This window comes from Haliotis rufescens, unplaced genomic scaffold (assembly GCF_023055435.1).
Source record: "Haliotis rufescens isolate VD_foot unplaced genomic scaffold, xgHalRufe1.0.p SCAF_31, whole genome shotgun sequence".
NCBI classification, from domain to species: Eukaryota; Metazoa; Mollusca; class Gastropoda; order Lepetellida; family Haliotidae; genus Haliotis; species Haliotis rufescens.
The window spans coordinates 5,647,947-5,675,751 of record NW_025964013.1 but is presented as its reverse complement, the minus strand read 5'-3'; the positions used below and the strand labels follow the sequence as shown (position 1 = coordinate 5,675,751).

The 27,805-nt window shown below is 47.9% G+C and overlaps 2 protein-coding genes across 2 annotated transcripts in view; both read right to left on the bottom strand.

The window, feature by feature from the left end:
• Positions 1–511: 511 nt before the first annotated feature.
• LOC124114761 (pneumococcal serine-rich repeat protein-like) lies at positions 512–27,609 on the bottom strand. Its single transcript, XM_046475503.2, has 10 exons — positions 7,458–27,609; positions 7,107–7,189; positions 6,592–6,650; positions 4,909–5,117; positions 4,169–4,274; positions 3,833–4,036; positions 2,458–2,663; positions 1,982–2,034; positions 1,625–1,680; positions 512–1,064 (listed from the first exon to the last, which is right to left on the bottom strand). Exons 1-9 carry the CDS (start codon positions 27,595–27,597, stop codon positions 1,627–1,629), a joined length of 21,114 nt encoding a protein of 7,037 aa, XP_046331459.2. The 5' UTR covers positions 27,598–27,609; the 3' UTR covers positions 512–1,064; positions 1,625–1,626.
• LOC124126495 (pneumococcal serine-rich repeat protein-like) overlaps positions 27,610–27,805 on the bottom strand; it is a gene marked incomplete at its 3' end in the record, with an annotated part of 21,988 nt that continues 21,792 nt past the window's right edge. The window contains exon 2 of the mRNA XM_048380501.1: positions 27,610–27,805. This exon is cut by the window's right edge and continues 21,532 nt beyond it. Within this exon, the coding sequence (XP_048236458.1) occupies positions 27,610–27,805 (196 nt within the window).

Below are 27,805 nucleotides of genomic sequence, written 5' to 3'. Positions count from 1 at the left end.
ATGTTTTTTGGGTCAAATGTATGATTTTTGCTATGATATATTATTGGATAATTGACGGAAATGATGGTATTGGTTAGTGATAGTCAGTTAACACATGGGCACTTTGGCACTTTGGCACATACATTCTTATTAAAGGTTCCGTCCATGTACGAAAACGTGGAGTCATAGCGATGTACAAGCTCTGAACAGAGCATAGCGGTGTGCAACAACCAGTTAGAGCATAGTGATGTACAAGAACCAACCAGAGCAAAGCAATGTATAACAACCAATCAGATCATAACGATGTACAACCTCTGAACAGAGCATAGCGGTGTGCAACAACCAGTTAAAGCATAGTGATGTAAAAAAAACAATCAGAGCACAGCAACGTATAACAACCAATCAGATCATAGCGATGCCAACAACCAATGAGCATGTCGATATCAACATCAAACATGGCACAGCTACGTCAACAACCTACCATACCATAGCTATATTAACAGATTGCGATGTCAACTTCCGAACAATCATATTGATGTTAACATCCGATGTGTGCATGGATTAACAGTCCTTCAGATCTCCCAACAAATAAAAATAAACATCATGATATTCCTTAATTACCGGATATACTTTCTCTTTCGCAAACACCTGGTGTCATCACTGATTTTCAGTGATTCATTCATATGACCGTCACCACTATTTTGCCTTTGGCGCTTGGAGACACCTATTTACTATTACACTCAATGGACAGCATGGCGCACAATGTGACTTGAGCCACATATAATTGGTACCACGTCTGCCTTGTCACCGGAATCTTCTACTTGTGATGAGACTCTGAATGATGAATATGAACTGTTTCTGTCCTGACAATGTTTTATTGCGTTCCTCCGGCTGATCATGCGAAATGTGTATATTCAGCCTGTATCGACTGGGAACCACGTCGGTAGGGGGCGTCAGTTCACCTTGAAACAATTCCGGGAGATGAAACCTCGTTTCTTCACCTACACCCGTCTCTAAGCCTTCCTGACGAAAACCGAAATACTTGGCACAAATCTCTTGAATTCAACCAGTCATAACGTCAGACACTGTTGGTGGAATAAACAGGATTAATAAATACAATATGATTGTACTGTATGGATATCTAGACACTGTATTTGTCAGTATTGGAAATTCATAATGTTTGTATTTCTACAATGAAAACAATAGTATAACAATAAATAATTATCGAAAAATTCGCCCAAAAACCCCCAACATTCTTGTCATTCAAGACCTTGATTGATGCCATCGTCTACACTATCTGTATGTAGTTAACTGACGAGTGTAAGTGTTACCACTAACCCTATAACATTGCCTCCTACCTGTATTTATACTTGTCAACCATACTCTGTATATCACTTGCTTGATAAGGGTGTTAGAACCTACACCTCAACGTAGCTCTTAATTGTAATAAAGAAGTTGTTCATCCATAAATTCTTATCCCTACTCACTTACCCTATGCTTGAAGCCTATGTGATAGAATGGACAGCGGGTTTGAATTCTGTATCATACGTGAAACATGTAAAGTACTGTAACAGTTTGAGCAATGTTAAGAGATTAAAAATACGCTTTCGTTTTTCATTATTATACTGAGCATTGTGAAACTTACCATTAACGGTACGGTATTAGGGGCGTTGGCTGCACTACAGGCCTATCGATTCGAAACTGAAATAAATATATAAATATCCAAATATCCAATGCATGACGATAAACAGAGTCATTGAAGAACAGTATACAACATCATGTACTGCACACAGGCTTACGTAAGTGTGTGACTTGTGAAACAGAACCTGACATTTAAGTGAGAAGTTGCTTTTTGTCGGATACAAAGTGCGATAATTATCAAGAAAACACGATGTCTTTAAATCAAATGTATCTGCAAATCAGAACAAAATATCAGTATGTAAGTTCATTGGCACGAGATGACATGTATATTATTCACGCTTAGCATGGCGGGTAGACTTACATCAATATTCGGGTCCAGAGCATCAAAGTACCACACCGGGTTAATGGCGGAGGCTGCAGAGATAAAAGGGTGTACATGTTAGGGGACCCATGAAGATCCAGGGTAGAATAGGTCTTCAGCAACCTATGCTTGCCGTAAAAGGCGACTAAGCTTGTCGCGACTAACGGGATCGGGTGGTCAGGCTCGCTGACTTGGTTGATGCATGTCATCATATTCCAGTTACGTGGATCGATGCTCATGATGCCAATCACTGGATTGTCTGGTCCAGACTCGATTATTTACAGACGCCGTCATATAGCTGGAATATTGCTGAGTGCGGCGTTAAACAACAAATAAACAAACAAACAAAAGATGTTAGGGTATACAGGCGAGGTGTAGTGCCTGCCTTGGACATACATCCTGACATTACTATACATTAACACCTTCTCGGTCAATGACTTCTACGTATTTCAACGTGTTATGCTATGGCTATTCACCGTCTGAGCTATGCCTGGAAAACACGTCAGTGACGTCGTCATCGTCGGCGTCGTGGGGGTAGATGATGGGGTAGTCGAAGCCGCGGAACGAAGGTGCCTCGATGTCGGCGTCTCCCATGCTGGACATGCTGCCGAAGTTAGAGAACTGGCGCCAGTTGCGGGTATAACGAGGTTGGAAGGTACTTGTGGGCATGGTGAACGAGGCGCTAGAGGGAGGAAACAACATCCGGGTTAGTGTGTGTTTCCTGTTTTACGCCGCGCGGCGTGTAAGTAATCGAGTAATCAGGCAGACAACACACGACTGAAAGAATAATAGGAAACGCAAAGGCCGAATAATCAGGTCGACTATCTGAAGAAACAGATTCCACTGGGCGTGAAAGGCCAAATAGTGGTGAAAAAGATATGAATGGATCACTGAAGATCGGCGATGGCACCAGGGTAAAGGGTAAGCATGTCCTGCCCTCCCGGTAGCCCCCGCCACACACAAAACGTCCCTTGCCTTTTGGAGTCCTAGAGTCTGACCACCCAACGCAATGTAGACACATCTTGCGGCTAGCAGTAGTGTTCTGGGGAGTATCTTGCGGCCAGCAGTACTGTTCTGGGGAGTATCTTGCGGCCAGCAGTAGTGTTCTGGGGACTATCTTGCGGCTAGCAGTAATGTTCTGGGAAGTATCTTGCGGCCAGCAGTAGTGTTCTGGGGAGTATCTTGCGGCCAGCAGTAGTGTTCTGGGGACTATCTTGCGGCCAGCAGTAGTGTTCTGGGGAGTATCTTGCGGCCAGCAGTACTGTTCTGGGGAGTATCTTGCGGCCAGCAGTTGCATTCTGGGGGACTATCTTGCGGTCGGCAGTTGTGTTCTTGGGCACTGTTCCTACCCGTGTCTCCACAGACATTCTCTTATACACACAGTACAATAATGAGGACAGTACAGAAGAGTGCCAAATTTATAGTAGAACACCCGACAAACATGGACTATGAGTTCTGAAATAAATGGATAGACCTACCGTGACAACTAATGTCTTTATATTACTTCTCTGATGTCCTTTACCAACACGAGGTTCTGTTACTGTCCACTGTCCACTATGGGTAGCGAAAATATTATCACATCGGACATTGGCTGACGTTTGGTCCAGCCGTAACTTAAAGTTGAGATTCCAGATTGTGTTGATAATGTCAGGCAAAGAAAACAACCATACTTTCATATAAGCTTAAGATACTCTTAGCGCTAAGATGGCTTTGTACAACTGGACCCAAGTGTTTGAGAACCGAGAATACTTTTTTCCAAGCTTTGAATAGGTTAAGTAAATCTACCGCATACTGAGATACTGTTGGGACAACCTATGCACTCACTCACAGAACACGCATGTCCAACCTTACCTGTCATCAAGCGGAGGACGGCGTCTTCGTCGACGTCTCCGGTACATTGCTAGTCCACAGCACGATGCTAGAAGGGCGACCACGGCCATGATGGCGACAGGAACAAAGATGGAGACAAGGTAGTCATCGTTTGGAGGGACGGTGGGTCTCGGGGCGTGGACTGCTAGGAACTGACAAAACTCACCATTGCGAGTAGATGGGCATCTGAAATTGTAAGTCCAGATGGAATATTGACTATGGCCATAAAGTCTTATGTATATGTATAAATCAACAGTTACATATAACCTGGAGATATCAGCAGCATATAAAGGTCTATGAGAAGTCTGTGGTTGTCACCTGCACATTGCGTCAGTGTTGTTAGCCATGCAGTACCCGTCGTTACAGTCCCCCGTGGCGTTGTATAGGGAACATGGGTTGTAGGTGACGTTCACCCCGATGTCCACTGAAACAGAAAACTGATCTACAGTGTGTGTTCAAACGGTTATGACTTACGAGTCGGTGCCAACAGGAACGGAGAAGATTAATTTTTCAGGGGAAGACACTATTGACATGTCTCAGGGGGAAAGGCTAAAGGCATGTTTCAGGAGGGGAAGAGGCTATGGACATGTTTCAAGAGGAGAAGAGGCTATTGACATGTTTCAAGAGGAGAAGAGGCTATTGACATGTTTCAAGAGGAGAAGAGGCTATGGACATGTTTCAAGAGGAGAAGAGGCTATGGACATGTTTCAAGAGGAGAAGAGGCTATGGACATGTTTCAAGAGGAGAAGAGGCTATTGACATGTTTCAAGAGGAGAAGAGGCTATTGACATGTTTCAAGAGGAGAAGAGGCTATGGACATGTTTCAAGAGGAGAAGAGGCTATGGACATGTTTCAAGAGGAGAAGAAGCTATTGATATTTTTCAGAGGAAGAGGCTCATTTGACCTTTGATTTTCGCATCTCTATATGACCCCAACGGATTTCGTTTTTATCCGTTGTTTTTTCCTGCCGAGAAACCTACCCGTTATAGGATATATAAACATATTATTTTGCCCCGCTACCCAATGAATCACACAAGAAATGATTACTCCCCACTCACCACATTTTTCTTGACAAGTCTGTTTGTCGATGTCACAGACACGAGGTGTTAAGACATTCACTTCACAGGAAGTATTGGGAATAAGAAACGTGGGTGCCTTGGATTCCAGAAAGTTTCTTAAACTGTTGGTTGACCTGAGCTTGTCGCGGGGGTCTTGTCTATGTCCAGGCACATATATCAGGTGTACTTTGAGCAGGGTACCGTTGTCACTGGAGACAAGAGGTACACGGAATCACATTTTTCACAGTCTATTTTCGTATTAGCAGATGATTATTCAGCAAGAAAGTTGTAAGATATCTGTATCAATAATTAGAGGTCAAACTATTGGCAACCCGCGTCTTGGGACATACATAATACTGAGAAGAAGTTGAAGGACAACCAATTTTTTCAAATTACTATAGTTATGAAAAAATCGGGTGTACTTTAACTTCTACTCAGTGGTATATTAATGTAACGGAAGAATCTATTTCCATTGAACATGGAATGAGGTGAAGTGTGACGCGCTAGTGGTTTTACACACTGTACCCATGTGGGCTTCAAACCCGGCACTTCGACGACTTGACGAGCTAGCACTTTAACCACAAGACTACATCACCGTCCCCTATGCACAGCTGCCCCGAACGCATGTACTATTTTAATCATGTATGTTGATTTAAGTGATTAAATATATTCATGAAACTGTGAACGCATTTATTTTACGAAAGTAATATTACCCCATGATTAAATTTGCAGCTATTTCGGAGGTGTTGCAAAGACGTATTTACACATATTTGCTCTCTATGTAAATTGCTCATGTAACGCGAAGCAATGTTACTCACGGGAGTATTTTATTTGAACTTTTCACTACAGACTGTTACATCACATCTATTTTAGTATCAGTCTAACTACAATGACGCCAGTCTCAAGACAGACACACCGCTTCATGTTGTTCTCTGTTGGCTTGATTGAGCATTGGCATGATTTCTTCAAGGTGAGGTGAGGTGAAATGGGGTTTAACGTCGCGTCAAAGATGATTTCATTTATATAGCGACGTGCATGCACGTGTGTGTGCCTGCTTGTACTATCCCGGACTGATGCCGATTTATAGTGTTAGCACACTGAGATACCATGACGCAGTTTAACATGAATACCCCACTCAGACACAGTATACTGACTCCGAGCCGACCAGTCCTTGTTTTAGCCCCTTAATGCCGAGCGCCAGACAGAGTAACAAGTACCATCTTTTAACGTCTTTTGGTTTGACGCGCCCGGGGATCGAACCCCGGACCTTCCGCTATCCGGGCGGACGCTCTACCACTAGACCACGGCGGCGGTCTTCTTCGATGTATAAAGAATATACAAGAGGACAAACATGTATAGATGCAAATCTCGCCATCTTGAGGTCTAGATTTAAACTAGAAATGTTTCAAACGTGATTGCCGATATTAGTGATAAGATATATTCTCGTTTTGTTGCAACCACGCGAACACATAACTGTTTTACTGTTACTTATGTCAGGAAATGAACTCCTCAAGATATTTTTTATTCATAGGAGTAAATTTAATTCATGCAGTCGAATTGTTAGATGTGACAAGACACAAACTTGCTTCGATCACAGCCAACATTATGCTGTCATGACATGTTCCAAAAGATGTAGCCCGCCAACTAATTTATTAGCAAACGTTACCTGAACTGACTACTTACACAACCGAGACTTCAACTGCAGTGACGTTAGGAAGATCTGCAAACACTTCATTCTGAAACTTATAAAGGTGACTTGTTTGAGTAAATTTTGAGAATTAATAAAAATAGGAATTAGAATGCACTGTGTTCATGATTGCTAGAAGAATGACTTTCCTAGGATTTATTTAACCATGTGTTCTTTTGAAATTCTGTTTGGCCAGTGTCAGATGTTGAAGTTAGTACGGAACACGATTTTAACGAAGAGAGTGAGTATGGGTTTGCCCCGCTTTAAGCATTTTCCAGCAATATCACGGCGGGGGACACCAGAATTAGGCTTCACACATTGTACCCATGTGGGGAATCGAACCCAGGCCTTCAGCGTGACGAGCGAACGCTTTAACCATTAGGCTAGCCCATCGCCCCCTTTTAATGAACAAGGTCCATACTAAAGTGACAGTATGGGGATCACCATGAGAAATATTGACATGAATCTCAAATAAGTTAGTAAAGCATGAATAACATATAAATACATTCACCATCATCCCCAGTTGTTGGACATTTTCACTCTTCAAAGAACTGTTGCACTGTATATCTAATGAAAACATTGCCTTTGTTGATTCTGGAAAAGAGTCCACAGAGTTACAATGTGAAGTTTTGCAGGGCAAGATTCATCGTCTACTAAAAAGGTTGTTCTATTAGCAATTTCAGTTTAACTTGTGCTTGAATACACTTAGCTTAAGTGAAAACGTTTTAATGTATTACAAGACACATTCATAAAAATATTAACACATTTAAACTACGGATACACCGGATACCAAGCGACCGACCAAGACTCATACAGGCAGTACACCTTCTAAATATACCATATATAATGGGAAGATACTGACTTGCGCTACATTGTTCTGTAGATGATATAAGCGTGGAGGTCTCGATTGATGGTGTGAAAATCTCTTTCGTGGTGGGTGTCAACAGAGTTGAAAGCGTGGAGGTCTCGCTTGATGTCTCTGTGGCAGAAGAAATGGTTGTGGTAGATGTAGTTTCTGTTACAGCTGAGGATGCGTCAGTCACCATTTCTGACGTCGAGCTTTCCTCTGTTGTTGAAGCAGTAGAGGTTGAAGACGCCCAAGTCGCTGTGGTTTCTTGCGTCGTTGGCTCCACTGAGGAAGATGAATATGCAGTGGCAAGAGAGGCAGTGTCTATGGAGGCCGATTCAGTGGAAACAGTCAACGTTTCACTTGTTTGTGTGGTCGACGTTGTTTCTGTAGATTCCAGAGTGGACATTGTTGAGGTGGCTTTCATCGTAGTGGACTTGGTGGCGGAAACGTCAGTCAGCTGCCTATCTGTTGAAATTGATGCTTGATAAGGGCCAGGAGTTATGGTACTAGACGTTTCCTCTGTGGCTGTAGCAGTGGCCACTGCCGGGGGTGAAACCGTCTGTGTTGAAGATTCCTCTGTTGAGCCTTGAGTGGTATATTGGGCTTGGCTGCTGAACGTTGACTCGGAGGTGCTTGCTGCACTGGCCGAGCTTAACACTGAAGAGGTCATTGCTTCAGTGGTACTCTGTGAAGCTGATGTTGAGGTGGTGGATTGCTGAGAAAGAGTAGATCCTGTGTTTGTGACTTGGAACGTTGTTTCCGAGGGGGTAGAGTCAGTGCTAGCTTCTGATACCGTGGACGCTCCTCCCATTGTTGTATCAGTGGAGAGCTCTGTTGTCCGAGTGGAAGCAGCTGTTGTCGGTTCGATTGATGGTGTGAAAATCTCTTTCGTGGTTGGTGTCAACAGAGTTGAAAGCGTGGAGGTCTCGGTTGATGTCTCTGTGGCAGAAGAAATGGTTGTGGTAGATGTAGTTTCTGTTGAGGATGCGTCAGTCACCATTTCTGACGTCGAGCTTTCCTCTGTTGTTGAAGCAGTAGAGGCTGAAGACGCCCCAGCCGCTGTGGTTTCTTGTGTCGTTGGCTCCACTGAGGAAGATGAAGATGCAGTAGCAAGAGAGGCAGTGTCTGTGGAGGCCGATTCAGTGGAAACAGTCAACGTTTCACTTGTTTGTGTGGTCGACGTTGCTTCTGTAGATTCCAGAGTGGACATTGTTGAGGTGGCTTCCATCGTATTGGACGTGGTGGCGGAAACGTCAGTCAGATGCCTTTCTGTTGAAATTGATGCTTGATAAGGGCCAGGAGTTATCGTACTTGACGTTTCCTCTGTGGCTGTAGCAGTGGCCACTGCAGGGGGTGAAACTGTCTGTGTTGAAGATTCCTCTGTTGAGCCTTGAGTGGTATATTGGGCTTGGCTGCTGAACGTGGACTCGGAGGTGCTTGCTTCACTGGTCGACATAAACACTGAAGAGGTCATTGCTTCAGTGGTACTCTCTGAAGCTGATAAGGTGGTGGATTGCTGCGAAAGAGTAGATCCTGTGTTTGTGACTTGGAAGGTTGTTTCCGAGGGGGTAGAGTCAGTGCTAGCTTCTGATACCGTGGACGCTTCTCCCATTGCTGTATTAGTGGGGAGCTCTGTTGTCCGAGTGGAAGCAGCTGTTTTCGGTTCGATTGACGGGGTGATAGTCTTTTTCGTGGTTGGTGTCAACAGAGTTGAAAGCGTGGAGGTCTCGGTTGATGTCTCTGTGGCAGAAGAAATGGTTGTGGTAGATGTAGTTTCTGTTACAGCTGAGGATGCGTCAGTCACCATTTCTGACGTCGAGCTTTCCTCTGTTGTTGAAGCAGTAGAGGTTGAAGACGCCCCAGTCGCTGTGGTTTCTTGCGTCGTTGGCTCCACTGAGGAAGATGAAGATGCAGTAGCAAGAGAGGCAGTGTCTGTGGAGGCCGATTCAGTGGACACAGTCAACGGTTCACTTGTTTGTGTGGTCGACGTTGCTTCTGTAGATTCCAGAGTGGACATTGTTGAGGTGGCTTCCATCGTAGTGGACGTGGTGGCGGAAACGTCAGTCAGATGCCTTTCTGTTGAAATTGATGCTTGATAAGGGCCAGGAGTTATGGTACTTGACGTTTCCTCTGTTGCTGTAGCAGTGGCCACTGCAGGGGGTGCAACTGTCTGTGTTGAAGATTCCTCTGTTGATGCTTGATAAGGGCCAGGAGTTATTGTACTTGACGTTTCCTCTGTGGCTGTAGCAGTGGCCACTGCAGGGGGTGAAACCGTCTGTGTTGAAGATTCCTCTGTTGAACCTTGATTGGTATATTGGGCTTGGCTGCTGAACGTGAACTCGGAGGTGCTTGCTTCACTGATCGAGCTAAACACTGAAGAGGTCATTGCTTCAGTAGTACTCTCTGAAGCTGATGTTGAGGTGGTGGATTGCTGAGAAAGAGTAGATCCTGTGTTTGTGACTTGGAAGGTTGTTTCCGAGGGGGTAGACTCAGTGCTAGCTTCTGATACCGTGGACGCTTCTCCCATTGTTGTATCAGTGGAGAGCTCTGTTGTCCGAGTGGAAGCAGCTGTTGTCGGTTCGATTGATGGGGTGATAGTCTCTTTCGTGGTGGGTGTCAACAGAGTTGAAAGCGTGGAGGTCTCGGTTGATGTCTCTGTGGCAGAAGAAATTGTTGTGGTAGATGTAGTTTCTGTTACGATTGAGGATGCGTCAGTCACCATTTCTGACGTCGAGCTTTCCTCTGTTGTTGAAGCAGTAGAGGTTGAAGACGCCCAAGTCGCTGTGGTTTCTTGCGTCGTTGGCTCCACTGAGTAAGATGAAGATGCAGTAGCAAGAGAGGCAGTGTCTGTGGAGGCCGATTCAGTGGAAACAGTCAACGGTTCACTTGTTTGTGTGGTCGACGTTGCTTCTGTAGATTCCAGAGTGGACATTGTTGAGGTGGCTTCCATCGTAGTGGACTTGGTGGCGGAAACGTCAGTCAGATGCCTTTCTGTTGAAATTGATGCTTGATAAGGGCCAGGAGTTATTGTACTTGACGTTTCCTCTGTGGCTGTAGCAGTGGCCACTGCAGGGGGTGAAACCGTCTGTGTTGAAGATTCCTCTGTTGAACCTTGATTGGTATATTGGGCTTGGCTGCTGAACGTGAACTCGGAGGTGCTTGCTTCACTGATCGAGCTAAACACTGAAGAGGTCATTGCTTCAGTAGTACTCTCTGAAGCTGATGTTGAGGTGGTGGATTGCTGAGAAAGAGTAGATCCTGTGTTTGTGACTTGGAAGGTTGTTTCCGAGGGGGTAGACTCAGTGCTAGCTTCTGATACCGTGGACGCTTCTCCCATTGTTGTATCAGTGGAGAGCTCTGTTGTCCGAGTGGAAGCAGCTGTTGTCGGTTCGATTGATGGGGTGATAGTCTCTCTCGTGGTGGGTGTCAACAGAGTTGAAAGCGTGGAGGTCTCGGTTGATGTCTCTGGGGCAGAAGAAATTGTTGTGGTAGATGTAGTTTCTGTTACGATTGAGGATGCGTCAGTCACCATTTCTGACGTCGAGCTTTCCTCTGTTGTTGAAGCAGTAGAGGTTGAAGACGCCCCAGTCGCTGTGGTTTCTTGCGTCGTTGGCTCCACTGAGGAAGATGAAGATGCAGTAGCAAGAGAGGCAGTGTCTGTGGAGGCCGATTCAGTGGAAACAGTCAACGGTTCACTTGTTTGTGTGGTCGACGTTGCTTCTGTAGATTCCAGAGTGGACATTGTTGAGGTGGCTTCCATCGTAGTGGACTTGGTGGCGGAAACGTCAGTCATATGCCTTTCTGTTGAAATTGATGCTTGATAAGGGCCAGGAGTTATTGTACTTGACGTTTCCTCTGTGGCTGTAGCAGTGGCCACTGCAGGGGGTGAAACCGTCTGTGTTGAAGATTCCTCTGTTGAGCCTTGAGTGGTATATTGGGCTTGGCTGCTGAACGTGGACTCGGAGGTGCTTGCTTCACTGATCGAGCTAAACACTGAAGAGGTCATTGCTTCAGTAGTACTCTGTGAAGCTGATGTTGAGGTGGTGGATTGCTGAGAAAGAGTAGATCCTGTGTTTTTGACTTGGAAGGTTGTTTCCGAGGGGGTAGACTCAGTGCTAGCTTCTGATACCGTGGACGATTCTCCCATTGCTGTATTAGTGGAGAGCTCTGTTGTCCGAGTGGAAGCAGCTGTTTTCGGTTCGATTGACGGGGTGATAGTCTTTTTCGTGGTTGGTGTCAACAGAGTTGAAAGCGTGGAGGTCTCGGTTGATGTCTCTGTGGCAGAAGAAATGGTTGTGGTAGATGTAGTTTCTGTTACAGCTGAGGATGCGTCAGTCACCATTTCTGACGTCGAGCTTTCCTCTGTTGTTGAAGCAGTAGAGGTTGAAGACGCCCCAGTCGCTGTGGTTTCTTGCGTCGTTGGCTCCACTGAGGAAGATGAAGATGCAGTAGCAAGAGAGGCAGTGTCTGTGGAGGCCGATTCAGTGGACACAGTCAACGGTTCACTTGTTTGTGTGGTCGACGTTGCTTCTGTAGATTCCAGAGTGGACATTGTTGAGGTGGCTTCCATCGTAGTGGACGTGGTGGCGGAAACGTCAGTCAGATGCCTTTCTGTTGAAATTGATGCTTGATAAGGGCCAGGAGTTATGGTACTTGACGTTTCCTCTGTTGCTGTAGCAGTGGCCACTGCAGGGGGTGCAACTGTCTGTGTTGAAGATTCCTCTGTTGATGCTTGATAAGGGCCAGGAGTTATTGTACTTGACGTTTCCTCTGTGGCTGTAGCAGTGGCCACTGCAGGGGGTGAAACCGTCTGTGTTGAAGATTCCTCTGTTGAACCTTGATTGGTATATTGGGCTTGGCTGCTGAACGTGAACTCGGAGGTGCTTGCTTCACTGATCGAGCTAAACACTGAAGAGGTCATTGCTTCAGTAGTACTCTCTGAAGCTGATGTTGAGGTGGTGGATTGCTGAGAAAGAGTAGATCCTGTGTTTGTGACTTGGAAGGTTGTTTCCGAGGGGGTAGAGTCAGTGCTAGCTTCTGATACCGTGGACGCTTCTCCCATTGTTGTATCAGTGGAGAGCTCTGTTGTCCGAGTGGAAGCAGCTGTTGTCGGTTCGATTGATGGGGTGATAGTCTCTCTCGTGGTGGGTGTCAACAGAGTTGAAAGCGTGGAGGTCTCGCTTGATGTCTCTGGGGCAGAAAAAATGGTTGTGGTAGATGTAGTTTCTGTTACAGCTGTGGATGCGTCAGTCACCATTTCTGACGTCGAGCTTTCCTCTGTTGTTGAAGCAGTAGAGGTTGAAGACGCCCCAGTCGCTGTGGTTTCTTGCGTCGTTGGCTCCACTGAGGAAGATGAAGATGCAGTGGCAAGAGAGGCAGTGTCTGTGGAGGCCGATTCAGTGGAAACAGTCAACGGTTCACTTGTTTGTGTGGTCGACGTTGCTTCTGTAGATTCCAGAGTGGACATTGTTGAGGTGGCTTCCATCGTAGTGGACGTGGTGGCGGAAACGTCAGTCAGATGCCTTTCTGTTGAAATTGATGCTTGATAAGGGCCAGGAGTTATTGTACTTGACGTTTCCTCTGTGGCTGTAGCAGTGGCCACTGCAGGGGGTGAAACCGTCTGTGTTGAAGATTCCTCTGTTGAGCCTTGAGTGGTATATTGGGCTTGGCTGCTGAACGTGGACTCGGAGGTGCTTGCTTCACTGATCGAGCTAAACACTGAAGAGGTCATTGCTTCAGTAGTACTCTGTGAAGCTGATGTTGAGGTGGTGGATTGCTGAGAAAGAGTAGATCCTGTGTTTTTGACTTGGAAGGTTGTTTCCGAGGGGGTAGACTCAGTGCTAGCTTCTGATACCGTGGACGATTCTCCCATTGCTGTATTAGTGGAGAGCTCTGTTGTCCGAGTGGAAGCAGCTGTTTTCGGTTCGATTGACGGGGTGATAGTCTTTTTCGTGGTTGGTGTCAACAGAGTTGAAAGCGTGGAGGTCTCGGTTGATGTCTCTGTGGCAGAAGAAATGGTTGTGGTAGATGTAGTTTCTGTTACAGCTGAGGATGCGTCAGTCACCATTTCTGACGTCGAGCTTTCCTCTGTTGTTGAAGCAGTAGAGGTTGAAGACGCCCCAGTCGCTGTGGTTTCTTGCGTCGTTGGCTCCACTGAGGAAGATGAAGATGCAGTAGCAAGAGAGGCAGTGTCTGTGGAGGCCGATTCAGTGGACACAGTCAACGGTTCACTTGTTTGTGTGGTCGACGTTGCTTCTGTAGATTCCAGAGTGGACATTGTTGAGGTGGCTTCCATCGTAGTGGACGTGGTGGCGGAAACGTCAGTCAGATGCCTTTCTGTTGAAATTGATGCTTGATAAGGGCCAGGAGTTATTGTACTTGACGTTTCCTCTGTTGCTGTAGCAGTGGCCACTGCAGGGGGTGCAACTGTCTGTGTTGAAGATTCCTCTGTTGATGCTTGATAAGGGCCAGGAGTTATTGTACTTGACGTTTCCTCTGTGGCTGTAGCAGTGGCCACTGCAGGGGGTGAAACCGTCTGTGTTGAAGATTCCTCTGTTGAACCTTGATTGGTATATTGGGCTTGGCTGCTGAACGTGAACTCGGAGGTGCTTGCTTCACTGATCGAGCTAAACACTGAAGAGGTCATTGCTTCAGTAGTACTCTCTGAAGCTGATGTTGAGGTGGTGGATTGCTGAGAAAGAGTAGATCCTGTGTTTGTGACTTGGAAGGTTGTTTCCGAGGGGGTAGAGTCAGTGCTAGCTTCTGATACCGTGGACGCTTCTCCCATTGTTGTATCAGTGGAGAGCTCTGTTGTCCGAGTGGAAGCAGCTGTTGTCGGTTCGATTGATGGGGTGATAGTCTCTCTCGTGGTGGGTGTCAACAGAGTTGAAAGCGTGGAGGTCTCGCTTGATGTCTCTGGGGCAGAAAAAATGGTTGTGGTAGATGTAGTTTCTGTTACAGCTGTGGATGCGTCAGTCACCATTTCTGACGTCGAGCTTTCCTCTGTTGTTGAAGCAGTAGAGGTTGAAGACGCCCCAGTCGCTGTGGTTTCTTGCGTCGTTGGCTCCACTGAGGAAGATGAAGATGCAGTGGCAAGAGAGGCAGTGTCTGTGGAGGCCGATTCAGTGGAAACAGTCAACGGTTCACTTGTTTGTGTGGTCGACGTTGCTTCTGTAGATTCCAGAGTGGACATTGTTGAGGTGGCTTCCATCGTAGTGGACGTGGTGGCGGAAACGTCAGTCAGATGCCTTTCTGTTGAAGTTGATGCTTGATAAGGGCCAGGAGTTATTGTACTTGACGTTTCCTCTGTTGCTGTAGCAGTGGCCACTGCAGGGGGTGCAACTGTCTGTGTTGAAGATTCCTCTGTTGAGCCTTGAGTGGTATATTGGGCTTGGCTGCTGAACGTGGACTCGGAGGTGCTTGCTTCACTGATCGAGCTAAACACTGAAGAGGTCATTGCTTCAGTAGTACTCTCTGAAGCTGATGTTGAGGTGGTGGATTGCTGAGAAAGAGTAGATCCCGTGTTTGTGACTTGGAAGGTTGTTTCCGAGGGGGTAGAGTCAGTGCTAGCTTCTGATACCGTGGACGCTTCTCCCATTGTTGTATCAGTGGAGAGCTCTGTTGTCCGAGTGGAAGCAGCTGTTGTCGGTTCGATTGATGGTGTGATAGTCTTTTTCGTGGTTGGTGTCAACAGAGTTGAAAGCGTGGAGGTCTCGGTTGATGTCTCTGTGGCAGAAGAAATTGTTGTGGTAGATGTAGTTTCTGTTACAGCTGTGGATGCGTCAGTCACCATTTCTGACTTCGAGCTTTCCTCTGTTGTTGAAGCAGTAGAGGTTGAAGACGCCCCAGTCGCTGTGGTTTCTTGCGTCGTTGGCTCCACTGAGGAAGATGAAGATGCAGTAGCAAGAGAGGCAGTGTCTGTGGAGGCCGATTCAGTGGAAACAGTCAACGGTTCACTTGTTTGTGTGGTCGACGTTGCTTCTGTAGATTCCAGAGTGGACATTGTTGAGGTGGCTTCCATCGTAGTGGATGTGGTGGCGGAAACGTCAGTCAGATGCCTTTCTGTTGAAATTGATGCTTGATAAGGACCAGGAGTTATTGTACTTGACGTTTCCTCTGTTGCTGTAGCAGTGGCCACTGCAGGGGGTGAAACCGTCTGTGTTGAAGATTCCTCTGTTGAGCCTTGAGTGGTATATTGGGCTTGGCTGCTGAACGTGGACTCGGAGGTGCTTGCTTCACTGATCGAGCTAAACACTGAAGAGGTCATTGCTTCAGTAGTACTCTGTGAAGCTGATGTTGAGGTGGTGGATTGCTGAGAAAGAGTAGATCCCGTGTTTGTGACTTGGAAGGTTGTTTCCGAGGGGGTAGAGTCAGTGCTAGCTTCTGATACCGTGGACGCTTCTCCCATTGTTGTATCAGTGGAGAGCTCTGTTGTCCGAGTGGAAGCAGCTGTTGTCGGTTCGATTGATGGTGTGATAGTCTCTCTCGTGGTGGGTGTCAACAGAGTTGAAAGCGTGGAGGTCTCGCTTGATGTCTCTGTGGCAGAAGAAATGGTTGTGGTAGATGTAGTTTCTGTTACAGCTGTGGATGCGTCAGTCACCATTTCTGACGTCGAGCTTTCCTCTGTTGTTGAAGCAGTAGAGGTTGAAGACGCCCCAGTCGCTGTGGTTTCTTGCGTCGTTGGCTCCACTGAGGAAGATGAAGATGCAGAAGCAAGAGAGGCAGTGTCTGTGGAGGCCGATTCAGTGGAAACAGTCAACGGTTCACTTGTTTGTGTGGTCGACGTTGCTTCTGTAGATTCCAGAGTGGACATTGTTGAGGTGGCTTCCATCGTAGTGGACGTGGTGGCGGAAACGTCAGTCAGATGCCTTTCTGTTGAAATTGATGCTTGATAAGGGCCAGGAGTTATTGTACTTGACGTTTCCTCTGTGGCTGTAGCAGTGGCCACTGCAGGGGGTGCAACTGTCTGTGTTGAAGATTCCTCTGTTGAGCCTTGAGTGGTATATTGGGCTTGGCTGCTGAACGTGGACTCGGAGGTGCTTGCTTCATTGATCGAGCTAAACACTGAAGAGGTCATTGCTTCAGTAGTACTCTCTGAAGCTGATGTTGAGGTGGTGGATTGCTGAGAAAGAGTAGATCCTGTGTTTGTGACTTGGAAGGTTGTTTCCGAGGGGGTAGAGTCAGTGCTAGCTTCTGATACCGTGGACGCTTCTCCCATTGTTGTATCAGTGGAGAGCTCTGTTGTCCGAGTGGAAGCAGCTGTTGTCGGTTCGATTGATGGGGTGATAGTCTCTCTCGTGGTGGGTGTCAACAGAGTTGAAAGCGTGGAGGTCTCGGTTGATGTCTCTGTGGCAGAAGAAATTGTTGTGGTAGATGTAGTTTCTGTTACAGCTGAGGATGCGTCAGTCACCATTTCTGACGTCGAGCTTTCCTCTGTTGTTGAAGCAGTAGAGGTTGAAGACGCCCCAGTCGCTGTGGTTTCTTGCGTCGTTGGCTCCACTGAGGAAGATGAAGATGCAGTGGCAAGAGAGGCAGTGTCTGTGGAGGCCGATTCAGTGGAAACAGTCAACGGTTCACTTGTTTGTGTGGTCGACGTTGCTTCTGTAGATTCCAGAGTGGACATTGTTGAGGTGGCTTCCATCGTAGTGGATGTGGTGGCGGAAACGTCAGTCAGATGCCTTTCTGTTGAAATTGATGCTTGATAAGGGCCAGGAGTTATTGTACTTGACGTTTCCTCTGTGGCTGTAGCAGTGGCCACTGCAGGGGGTGCAACTGTCTGTGTTGAAGATTCCTCTGTTGAGCCTTGAGTGGTATATTGGGCTTGGCTGCTGAACGTGGACTCGGAGGTGCTTGCTTCATTGATCGAGCTAAACACTGAAGAGGTCATTGCTTCAGTAGTACTCTCTGAAGCTGATGTTGAGGTGGTGGATTGCTGAGAAAGAGTAGATCCTGTGTTTGTGACTTGGAAGGTTGTTTCCGAGGGGGTAGAGTCAGTGCTAGCTTCTGATACCGTGGACGCTTCTCCCATTGTTGTATCAGTGGAGAGCTCTGTTGTCCGAGTGGAAGCAGCTGTTGTCGGTTCGATTGATGGGGTGATAGTCTCTCTCGTGGTGGGTGTCAACAGAGTTGAAAGCGTGGAGGTCTCGGTTGATGTCTCTGTGGCAGAAGAAATTGTTGTGGTAGATGTAGTTTCTGTTACAGCTGAGGATGCGTCAGTCACAATTTCTGACGTCGAGCTTTCCTCTGTTGTTGAAGCAGTAGAGGTTGAAGACGCCCCAGTCGCTGTGGTTTCTTGCGTCGTTGGCTCCACTGAGGAAGATGAAGATGCAGTGGCAAGAGAGGCAGTGTCTGTGGAGGCCGATTCAGTGGAAACAGTCAACGGTTCACTTGTTTGTGTGGTCGACGTTGCTTCTGTAGATTCCAGAGTGGACATTGTTGAGGTGGCTTCCATCGTAGTGGACTTGGTGGCGGAAACGTCAGTCAGATGCCTTTCTGTTGAAATTGATGCTTGATAAGGGCCAGGAGTTATTGTACTTGACGTTTCCTCTGTGGCTGTAGCAGTGGCCACTGCAGGGGGTGAAACCGTCTGTGTTGAAGATTCCTCTGTTGAGCCTTGAGTGGTATATTGGGCTTGGCTGCTGAACGTGGACTCGGAGGTGCTTGCTTCACTGATCGAGCTAAACACTGAAGAGGTCATTGCTTCAGTAGTACTCTCTGAAGCTGATGTTGAGGTGGTGGATTGCTGAGAAAGAGTAGATCCCGTGTTTGTGACTTGGAAGGTTGTTTCCGAGGGGGTAGAGTCAGTGCTAGCTTCTGATACCGTGGACGCTTCTCCCATTGTTGTATCAGTGGAGAGCTCTGTTGTCCGAGTGGAAGCAGCTGTTGTCGGTTCGATTGATGGTGTGATAGTCTCTCTCGTGGTGGGTGTCAACAGAGTTGAAAGCGTGGAGGTCTCGCTTGATGTCTCTGTGGCAGAAGAAATGGTTGTGGTAGATGTAGTTTCTGTTACAGCTGTGGATGCGTCAGTCACCATTTCTGACGTCGAGCTTTCCTCTGTTGTTGAAGCAGTAGAGGTTGAAGACGCCCCAGTCGCTGTGGTTTCTTGCGTCGTTGGCTCCACTGAGGAAGATGAAGATGCAGAAGCAAGAGAGGCAGTGTCTGTGGAGGCCGATTCAGTGGAAACAGTCAACGGTTCACTTGTTTGTGTGGTCGACGTTGCTTCTGTAGATTCCAGAGTGGACATTGTTGAGGTGGCTTCCATCGTAGTGGACTTGGTGGCGGAAACGTCAGTCAGATGCCTTTCTGTTGAAATTGATGCTTGATAAGGGCCAGGAGTTATTGTACTTGACGTTTCCTCTGTGGCTGTAGCAGTGGCCACTGCAGGGGGTGAAACCGTCTGTGTTGAAGATTCCTCTGTTGAGCCTTGAGTGGTATATTGGGCTTGGCTGCTGAACGTGGACTCGGAGGTGCTTGCTTCACTGATCGAGCTAAACACTGAAGAGGTCATTGCTTCAGTAGTACTCTCTGAAGCTGATGTTGAGGTGGTGGATTGCTGAGAAAGAGTAGATCCCGTGTTTTTGACTTGGAAGGTTGTTTCCGAGGGGGTAGAGTCAGTGCTAGCTTCTGATACCGTGGACGCTTCTCCCATTGTTGTATCAGTGGAGAGCTCTGTTGTCCGAGTGGAAGCAGCTGTTGTCGGTTCGATTGATGGGGTGATAGTCTCTCTCGTGGTGGGTGTCAACATAGTTGAAAGCGTGGAGGCCTCGGTTGATGTCTCTGTGGCAGAAGAAATGGTTGTGGTAGATGTAGTTTCTGTTACAGCTGAGGATGCGTCAGTCACCATTTCTGACGTCGAGCTTTCCTCTGTTGTTGAAGCAGTAGAGGTTGAAGACGCCCCAGTCGCTGTGGTTTCTTGCGTCGTTGGCTCCACTGAGGAAGATGAAGATGCAGTGGCAAGAGAGGCAGTGTCTGTGGAGGCCGATTCAGTGGAAACAGTCAACGGTTCACTTGTTTGTGTGGTCGACGTTGCTTCTGTAGATTCCAGAGTGGACATTGTTGAGGTGGCTTCCATCGTAGTGGATGTGGTGGCGGAAACGTCAGTCAGATGCCTTTCTGTTGAAATTGATGCTTGATAAGGACCAGGAGTTATTGTACTTGACGTTTCCTCTGTGGCTGTAGCAGTGGCCACTGCAGGGGGTGCAACTGTCTGTGTTGAAGATTCCTCTGTTGAGCCTTGAGTGGTATATTGGGCTTGGCTGCTGAACGTGGACTCGGAGGTGCTTGCTTCACTGATCGAGCTAAACACTGAAGAGGTCATTGCTTCAGTAGTACTCTCTGAAGCTGATGTTGAGGTGGTGGATTGCTGAGAAAGAGTAGATCCTGTGTTTGTGACTTGGAAGGTTGTTTCCGAGGGGGTAGAGTCAGTGCTAGCTTCTGATACCGTGGACGCTTCTCCCATTGTTGTATCAGTGGAGAGCTCTGTTGTCCGAGTGGAAGCAGCTGTTGTCGGTTCGATTGATGGGGTGATAGTCTCTCTCGTGGTGGGTGTCAACAGAGTTGAAAGCGTGGAGGTCTCGGTTGATGTGTCTGGGGCAGAAGAAATTGTTGTGGTAGATGTAGTTTCTGTTACAGCTGAGGATGCGTCAGTCACCATTTCTGACGTCGAGCTTTCCTCTGTTGTTGAAGCAGTAGAGGTTGAAGACGCCCCAGTCGCTGTGGTTTCTTGCGTCGTTGGCTCCACTGAGGAAGATGAAGATGCAGTAGCAAGAGAGGCAGTGTCTGTGGAGGCCGATTCAGTGGAAACAGTCAACGGTTCACTTGTTTGTGTGGTCGACGTTGCTTCTGTAGATTCCAGAGTGGACATTGTTGAGGTGGCTTCCATCGTAGTGGACGTGGTGGCGGAAACGTCAGTCAGATGCCTTTCTGTTGAAATTGATGCTTGATAAGGGCCAGGAGTTATGGTACTTGACGTTTCCTCTGTGGCTGTAGCAGTGGCCACTGCAGGGGGTGAAACTGTCTGTGTTGAAGATTCCTCTGTTGAGCCTTGAGTGGTATATTGGGCTTGGCTGCTGAACGTGGACTCGGAGGTGCTTGCTTCACTGATCGAGCTAAACACTGAAGAGGTCATTGCTTCAGTGGTACTCTCTGAAGCTGATGTTGAGGTGGTGGATTGCTGAGAAAGAGTAGATCCTGTGTTTGTGACTTGGAAGGTTGTTTCCGAGGGGGTAGACTCAGTGCTAGCTTCTGATACCGTGGACGCTTCTCCCATTGTTGTATCAGTGGAGAGCTCTGTTGTCCGAATGGAAGCAGCTGTTGTCGGTTCGATTGATGGGGTGATAGTCTCTCTCGTGGTGGGTGTCAACAGAGTTGAAAGCGTGGAGGTCTCGGTTGATGTCTCTGGGGCAGAAGAAATTGTTGTGGTAGATGTAGTTTCTGTTACAGCTGAGGATGCGTCAGTCACCATTTCTGACGTCGAGCTTTCCTCTGTTGTTGAAGATGTAGAGGTTGAAGACGCCCCAGTCGCTGTGGTTTCTGGCGTCGTTGGCTCCACTGAGGAAGATGAAGATGCAGTAGCAAGAGAGGCAGTGTCTGTGGAGGCCGATTCAGTGGAAACAGTCAACGGTTCACTTGTTTGTGTGGTCGACGTTGCTTCTGTAGATTCCAGAGTGGACATTGTTGAGGTGGCTTCCATCGTAGTGGACTTGGTGGCGGAAACGTCAGTCAGATGCCTTTCTGTTGAAATTGATGCTTGATAAGGGCCAGGAGTTATTGTACTTGACGTTTCCTCTGTGGCTGTAGCAGTGGCCACTGCAGGGGGTGAAACTGTCTGTGTTGAAGATTCCTCTGTTGAGCCTTGAGTGGTATATTGGGCTTGGCTGCTGAAAGTGGACTCGGAGGTGCTTGCTTCACTGATCGAGCTAAACACTGAAGAGGTCATTGCTTCAGTAGTACTCTCTGAAGCTGATGTTGAGGTGGTGGATTGCTGAGAAAGAGTAGATCCCGTGTTTGTGACTTGGAAGGTTGTTTCCGAGGGGGTAGACTCAGTGCTAGCTTCTGATACCGTGGACGCTTCTCCCATTGTTGTATCAGTGGAGAGCTCTGTTGTCCGAGTGGAAGCAGCTGTTGTCGGTTCGATTGATGGTGTGATAGTCTCTCTCGTGGTGGGTGTCAACAGAGTTGAAAGCGTGGAGGTCTCGGTTGATGTCTCTGGGGCAGAAGAAATTGTTGTGGTAGATGTAGTTTCTGTTACAGCTGAGGATGCGTCAGTCACCATTTCTGACGTCGAGCTTTCCTCTGTTGTTGAAGCAGTAGAGGTTGAAGACGCCCCAGTCGCTGTGGTTTCTTGCGTCGTTGGCTCCACTGAGGAAGATGAAGATGCAGTAGCAAGAGAGGCAGTGTCTGTGGAGGCCGATTCAGTGGAAACAGTCAACAGTTCACTTGTTTGTGTGGTCGACGTTGCTTCTGTAGATTCCAGAGTGGACATTGTTGAGGTGGCTTCCATCGTAGTGGACGTGGTGGCGGAAACGTCAGTCAGATGCCTTTCTGTTGAAATTGATGCTTGATAAGGGCCAGGAGTTATTGTACTTGACGTTTCCTCTGTGGCTGTAGCAGTGGCCACTGCAGGGGGTGAAACCGTCTGTGTTGAAGATTCCTCTGTTGAGCCTTGAGTGGTATATTGGGCTTGGCTGCTGAACGTGGACTCGGAGGTGCTTGCTTCACTGATCGAGCTAAACACTGAAGAGGTCATTGCTTCAGTAGTACTCTCTGAAGCTGATGTTGAGGTGGTGGATTGCTGAGAAAGAGTAGATCCCGTGTTTGTGACTTGGAAGGTTGTTTCCGAGGGGGTAGACTCAGTGCTAGCTTCTGATACCGTGGACGCTTCTCCCATTGTTGTATCAGTGGAGAGCTCTGTTGTCCGAGTGGAAGCAGCTGTTGTCGGTTCGATTGATGGTGTGATAGTCTCTCTCGTGGTGGGTGTCAACAGAGTTGAAAGCGTGGAGGTCTCGGTTGATGTCTCTGTGGCAGAAGAAATTGTTGTGGTAGATGTAGTTTCTGTTACAGCTGAGGATGCGTCAGTCACCATTTCTGACGTCGAGCTTTCCTCTGTTGTTGAAGCAGTAGAGGTTGAAGACGCCCCAGTCGCTGTGGTTTCTTGCGTCGTTGGCTCCACTGAGGAAGATGAAGATGCAGTAGCAAGAGAGGCAGTGTCTGTGGAGGCCGATTCAGTGGAAACAGTCAACGGTTCACTTGTTTGTGTGGTCGACGTTGCTTCTGTAGATTCCAGAGTGGACATTGTTGAGGTGGCTTCCATCGTAGTGGACGTGGTGGCGGAAACGTCAGTCAGATGCCTTTCTGTTGAAATTGATGCTTGATAAGGGCCAGGAGTTATTGTACTTGACGTTTCCTCTGTGGCTGTAGCAGTGGCCACTGCAGGGGGTGAAACCGTCTGTGTTGAAGATTCCTCTGTTGAGCCTTGAGTGGTATATTGGGCTTGGCTGCTGAACGTGGACTCGGAGGTGCTTGCTTCACTGATCGAGCTAAACACTGAAGAGGTCATTGCTTCAGTGGTACTCTCTGAAGCTGATGTTGAGGTGGTGGATTGCTGAGAAAGAGTAGATCCTGTGTTTGTGACTTGGAAGGTTGTTTCCGAGGGGGTAGACTCAGTGCTAGCTTCTGATACCGTGGACGCTTCTCCCATTGTTGTATCAGTGGAGAGCTCTGTTGTCCGAATGGAAGCAGCTGTTGTCGGTTCGATTGATGGTGTGATAGTCTCTCTCGTGGTGGGTGTCAACAGAGTTGAAAGCGTGGAGGTCTCGGTTGATGACTCTGTGGCAGAAGAAATGGTTGTGGTAGATGTAGTTTCTGTTACAGCTGAGGATGCGTCAGTCACCATTTCTGACGTCGAGCTTTCCTCTGTTGTTGAAGCAGTAGAGGTTGAAGACGCCCCAGTCGCTGTGGTTTCTTGCGTCGTTGGCTCCACTGAGGAAGATGAAGATGCAGTAGCAAGAGAGGCAGTGTCTGTGGAGGCCGATTCAGTGGAAACAGTCAACGGTTCACTTGTTTGTGTGGTCGACGTTGCTTCTGTAGATTCCAGAGTGGACATTGTTGAGGTGGCTTCCATCGTAGTGGACTTGGTGGCGGAAACGTCAGTCAGATGCCTTTCTGTTGAAATTGATGCTTGATAAGGGCCAGGAGTTATTGTACTTGACGTTTCCTCTGTGGCTGTAGCAGTGGCCACTGCAGGGGGTGAAACCGTCTGTGTTGAAGATTCCTCTGTTGAGCCTTGAGTGGTATATTGGGCTTGGCTGCTGAACGTGGACTCGGAGGTGCTTGCTTCACTGATCGAGCTAAACACTGAAGAGGTCATTGCTTCAGTAGTACTCTCTGAAGCTGATGTTGAGGTGGTGGATTGCTGAGAAAGAGTAGATCCCGTGTTTGTGACTTGGAAGGTTGTTTCCGAGGGGGTAGACTCAGTGCTAGCTTCTGATACCGTGGACGCTTCTCCCATTGTTGTATCAGTGGAGAGCTCTGTTGTCCGAGTGGAAGCAGCTGTTGTCGGTTCGATTGATGGTGTGATAGTCTCTCTCGTGGTGGGTGTCAACAGAGTTGAAAGCGTGGAGGTCTCGGTTGATGTCTCTGTGGCAGAAGAAATTGTTGTGGTAGATGTAGTTTCTGTTACAGCTGAGGATGCGTCAGTCACCATTTCTGACGTCGAGCTTTCCTCTGTTGTTGAAGCAGTAGAGGTTGAAGACGCCCCAGTCGCTGTGGTTTCTTGCGTCGTTGGCTCCACTGAGGAAGATGAAGATGCAGTAGCAAGAGAGGCAGTGTCTGTGGAGGCCGATTCAGTGGAAACAGTCAACAGTTCTCTTGTTTGTGTGGTCGACGTTGCTTCTGTAGATTCCAGAGTGGACATTGTTGAGGTGGCTTCCATCGTAGTGGACTTGGTGGCGGAAACGTCAGTCAGATGCCTTTCTGTTGAAATTGATGCTTGATTAGGGCCAGGAGTTATTGTACTTGACGTTTCCTCTGTGGCTGTAGCAGTGGCCACTGCAGGGGGTGAAACCGTCTGTGTTGAAGATTCCTCTGTTGAACCTTGAGTGGTATATTGGGCTTGGCTGCTGAACGTGGACTCGGAGGTGCTTGCTTCACTGATCGAGCTAAACACTGAAGAGGTCATTGCTTCAGTAGTACTCTCTGAAGCTGATGTTGAGGTGGTGGATTGCTGAGAAAGAGTAGATCCCGTGTTTGTGACTTGGAAGGTTGTTTCCGAGGGGGTAGACTCAGTGCTAGCTTCTGATACCGTGGACGCTTCTCCCATTGTTGTATCAGTGGAGAGCTCTGTTGTCCGAGTGGAAGCAGCTGTTGTCGGTTTGATTGATGGTGTGATAGTCTCTCTCGTGGTGGGTGTCAACAGAGTTGAAAGCGTGGAGGTCTCGGTTGATGTCTCTGGGGCAGAAGAAATGGTTGTGGTAGATGTAGTTTCTGTTACAGCTGAGGATGCGTCAGTCACCATTTCTGACGTCGAGCTTTCCTCTGTTGTTGAAGCAGTAGAGGTTGAAGACGCCCCAGTCGCTGTGGTTTCTTGCGTCGTTGGCTCCACTGAGGAAGATGAAGATGCAGTAGCAAGAGAGGCAGTGTCTGTGGAGGCCGATTCAGTGGAAACAGTCAACGGTTCACTTGTTTGTGTGGTCGACGTTGCTTCTGTAGATTCCAGAGTGGACATTGTTGAGGTGGCTTCCATCGTAGTGGACTTGGTGGCGGAAACGTCAGTCAGATGCCTTTCTGTTGAAATTGATGCTTGATAAGGGCCAGGAGTTATTGTACTTGACGTTTCCTCTGTGGCTGTAGCAGTGGCCACTGCAGGGGGTGAAACCGTCTGTGTTGAAGATTCCTCTGTTGAGCCTTGAGTGGTATATTGGGCTTGGCTGCTGAACGTGGACTCGGAGGTGCTTGCTTCACTGATCGAGCTAAACACTGAAGAGGTCATTGCTTCAGTAGTACTCTGTGAAGCTGATGTTGAGGTGGTGGATTGCTGAGAAAGAGTAGATCCTGTGTTTTTGACTTGGAAGGTTGTTTCCGAGGGGGTAGACTCAGTGCTAGCTTCTGATACCGTGGACGCTTCTCCCATTGTTGTATCAGTGGAGAGCTCTGTTGTCCGAATGGAAGCAGCTGTTGTCGGTTCGATTGATGGGGTGATAGTCTCTCTCGTGGTGGGTGTCAACAGAGTTGAAAGCGTGGAGGTCTCGGTTGATGTCTCTGGGGCAGAAGAAATTGTTGTGGTAGATGTAGTTTCTGTTACGATTGAGGATGCGTCAGTCACCATTTCTGACGTCGAGCTTTCCTCTGTTGTTGAAGCAGTAGAGGTTGAAGACGCCCCAGTCGCTGTGGTTTCTTGCGTCGTTGGCTCCACTGAGGAAGATGAAGATGCAGTAGCAAGAGAGACAGTGTCTGTGGAGGCCGATTCAGTGGAAACAGTCAACGGTTCACTTGTTTGTGTGGTCGACGTTGCTTCTGTAGATTCCAGAGTGGACATTGTTGAGGTGGCTTCCATCGTAGTGGACTTGGTGGCGGAAACGTCAGTCAGATGCCTTTCTGTTGAAATTGATGCTTGATAAGGGCCAGGAGTTATTGTACTTGACGTTTCCTCTGTGGCTGTAGCAGTGGCCACTGCAGGGGGTGAAACCGTCTGTGTTGAAGATTCCTCTGTTGAGCCTTGAGTGGTATATTGGGCTTGGCTGCTGAACGTGGACTCGGAGGTGCTTGCTTCACTGATCGAGCTAAACACTGAAGAGGTCATTGCTTCAGTAGTACTCTCTGAAGCTGATGTTGAGGTGGTGGATTGCTGAGAAAGAGTAGATCCTGTGTTTGTGACTTGGAAGGTTGTTTCCGAGGGGGTAGACTCAGTGCTAGCTTCTGATACCGTGGACGCTTCTCCCATTGTTGTATCAGTGGAGAGCTCTGTTGTCCGAATGGAAGCAGCTGTTGTCGGTTCGATTGATGGGGTGATAGTCTCTCTCGTGGTGGGTGTCAACAGAGTTGAAAGCGTGGAGGTCTCGGTTGATGTCTCTGGGGCAGAAGAAATTGTTGTGGTAGATGTAGTTTCTGTTACAGCTGAGGATGCGTCAGTCACCATTTCTGACGTCGAGCTTTCCTCTGTTGTTGAAGCAGTAGAGGTTGAAGACGCCCCAGTCGCTGTGGTTTCTTGCGTCGTTGGCTCCACTGAGGAAGATGAAGATGCAGTAGCAAGAGAGGCAGTGTCTGTGGAGGCCGATTCAGTGGAAACAGTCAACGGTTCACTTGTTTGTGTGGTCGACGTTGCTTCTGTAGATTCCAGAGTGGACATTGTTGAGGTGGCTTCCATCGTAGTGGACTTGGTGGCGGAAACGTCAGTCAGATGCCTTTCTGTTGAAATTGATGCTTGATAAGGGCCAGGAGTTATTGTACTTGACGTTTCCTCTGTGGCTGTAGCAGTGGCCACTGCAGGGGGTGAAACCGTCTGTGTTGAAGATTCCTCTGTTGAGCCTTGAGTGGTATATTGGGCTTGGCTGCTGAACGTGGACTCGGAGGTGCTTGCTTCACTGATCGAGCTAAACACTGAAGAGGTCATTGCTTCAGTAGTACTCTGTGAAGCTGATGTTGAGGTGGTGGATTGCTGAGAAAGAGTAGATCCTGTGTTTTTGACTTGGAAGGTTGTTTCCGAGGGGGTAGACTCAGTGCTAGCTTCTGATACCGTGGACGCTTCTCCCATTGTTGTATCAGTGGAGAGCTCTGTTGTCCGAATGGAAGCAGCTGTTGTCGGTTCGATTGATGGGGTGATAGTCTCTCTCGTGGTGGGTGTCAACAGAGTTGAAAGCGTGGAGGTCTCGGTTGATGTCTCTGTGGCAGAAGAAATTGTTGTGGTAGATGTAGTTTCTGTTACGATTGAGGATGCGTCAGTCACCATTTCTGACGTCGAGCTTTCCTCTGTTGTTGAAGCAGTAGAGGTTGAAGACGCCCCAGTCGCTGTGGTTTCTTGCGTCGTTGGCTCCACTGAGGAAGATGAAGATGCAGTAGCAAGAGAGGCAGTGTCTGTGGAGGCCGATTCAGTGGAAACAGTCAACGGTTCACTTGTTTGTGTGGTCGACGTTGCTTCTGTAGATTCCAGAGTGGACATTGTTGAGGTGGTTTCCATCGTAGTGGACTTGGTGGCGGAAACGTCAGTCAGATGCCTTTCTGTTGAAATTGATGCTTGATAAGGGCCAGGAGTTATTGTACTTGACGTTTCCTCTGTGGCTGTAGCAGTGGCCACTGCAGGGGGTGAAACCGTCTGTGTTGAAGATTCCTCTGTTGAGCCTTGAGTGGTATATTGGGCTTGGCTGCTG

Excerpts from the sequence above, each read along its gene's own strand:
- LOC124114761 (XM_046475503.2), bottom strand. The coding sequence starts at position 27,597 with ATGTCCACTCTGGAATCTACAGAAGCAACGTCGACCACACAAACAAGT. Across the intron at positions 6,651-7,106 it reads TCCAACAACTGGGGATGATG|TTTCAGAATGAAGTGTTTGC; the intron begins GTGAATGTATTT and ends CACCTTTATAAG. Across the intron at positions 4,275-4,908 it reads GACTTGTCAAGAAAAATGTG|TGGACATCGGGGTGAACGTC; the intron begins GTGAGTGGGGAG and ends TTTCTGTTTCAG.